Source organism: Penaeus monodon, chromosome 31 (genome assembly GCF_015228065.2).
Source record: "Penaeus monodon isolate SGIC_2016 chromosome 31, NSTDA_Pmon_1, whole genome shotgun sequence".
Taxonomy (NCBI): domain Eukaryota; kingdom Metazoa; phylum Arthropoda; class Malacostraca; order Decapoda; family Penaeidae; genus Penaeus; species Penaeus monodon.
Genome location: NC_051416.1, coordinates 1,762,225 through 1,763,339, shown reverse-complemented (window position 1 = coordinate 1,763,339; position 1,115 = coordinate 1,762,225). Strand labels below are relative to the sequence as shown.

At 38.2% G+C, this 1,115-nt stretch overlaps 1 protein-coding gene across 1 annotated transcript in view; it reads left to right on the top strand.

Moving 5' to 3' along the window:
• Positions 1 to 54: 54 nt before the first annotated feature.
• The window catches only part of LOC119592974, a 1,943-nt gene continuing 882 nt past the window's right edge, over positions 55 to 1,115 (top strand). Inside the window, 3 exon segments of the mRNA XM_037941861.1 lie at positions 55 to 189; positions 763 to 797; positions 902 to 1,058. Of these exon segments, the coding sequence (XP_037797789.1) occupies positions 163 to 189; positions 763 to 797; positions 902 to 1,058 (219 nt within the window). The 5' untranslated portion in view covers positions 55 to 162.

Genomic DNA, 1,115 nt, shown 5'->3' with positions numbered 1-1,115 from the left:
AGCATAGGAATGATGTGACAGTGGTTATCGAGTTATTTTGCGAATTCCTTCTCCCTGATTCTTCTCTTCGAGTTGCTAAGAATCGGGCCTTTAGGAAGATCGTGATTGGACGCAGCCTACAGCTTGGCCCAAAACTCGTTCAAGGGGGCAGCCCGGTCAACAATGGCGGTTTATAACATTACAATACTGGTAGGGATTGTTGTAAGTATGTATAACGTTTATGGTTGTCTAAATTTTTTGGCTCGAAGAATCTAATACTAACTGTGAACTCCAGGTGTTCACCAGTAAATATTAACTTAAGCTGTCAAGTAAGCAAAGACTTTATTTCTAAACTCGACAGGCTAGAATATTTTAACTTTCGTCTTTTTTTTTTTTTTCTTTAAGGTAGGTATACTGTAGTGTACTGTAGATCCTCCATGATCTACACAATGAGAACGTGATAAAGGAGAGGTAGTTTAGAAGTAAGTTTTAAAACTTGAATGAATAGGATATTTGGCACCAAGTTCAAAATATCAATTGAAGGACCTTGATTCCAATTCCTGGAGTATCAAGACACGAGTTTACTTCTCGGACAGGTATTGGCACCAAATCCTAAAGTGGGATTTAAAATAGTCTAGTGAAATGTAAATTTGTCTTCCCCTAATTTAAGTTTGCTAGTTTTCATCAGCCTAGATAACGGAACCTTTCGGAAGGTTCTTTTCGCCTAGATTAGCATACAGTAGTAAATGTGAAACAAAACTAAAAGATGCAATACTTCCTCAGATGCTCATGGGAGTCTTGTGTGCCGTGGCTGAAGAGTAAGTTGATAATTGAAGTGATACTGGTATGCAGTATTTGCTATTTAGACCTTATTTAAGACCTTGTTAGTCTTCCTATCCCTATATTATACTAAATTTTCCAGATTCCATTGTCCAGGAGTGGGTAGGTTTCCTGATCCCAAGTCATGTGGAGCTTACTATGACTGCACTCCAAACAAAGCTGGTGGCTATGATATAACCAAGGATGACTGCAGAGGCTTTACATACGATACTGCGACCAGAACCTGTAATGACAAATTGGCAAGTATTTTAAGATTCGATGTATACTATGTCGAACTTGAGCCATGAAGTTTTAAC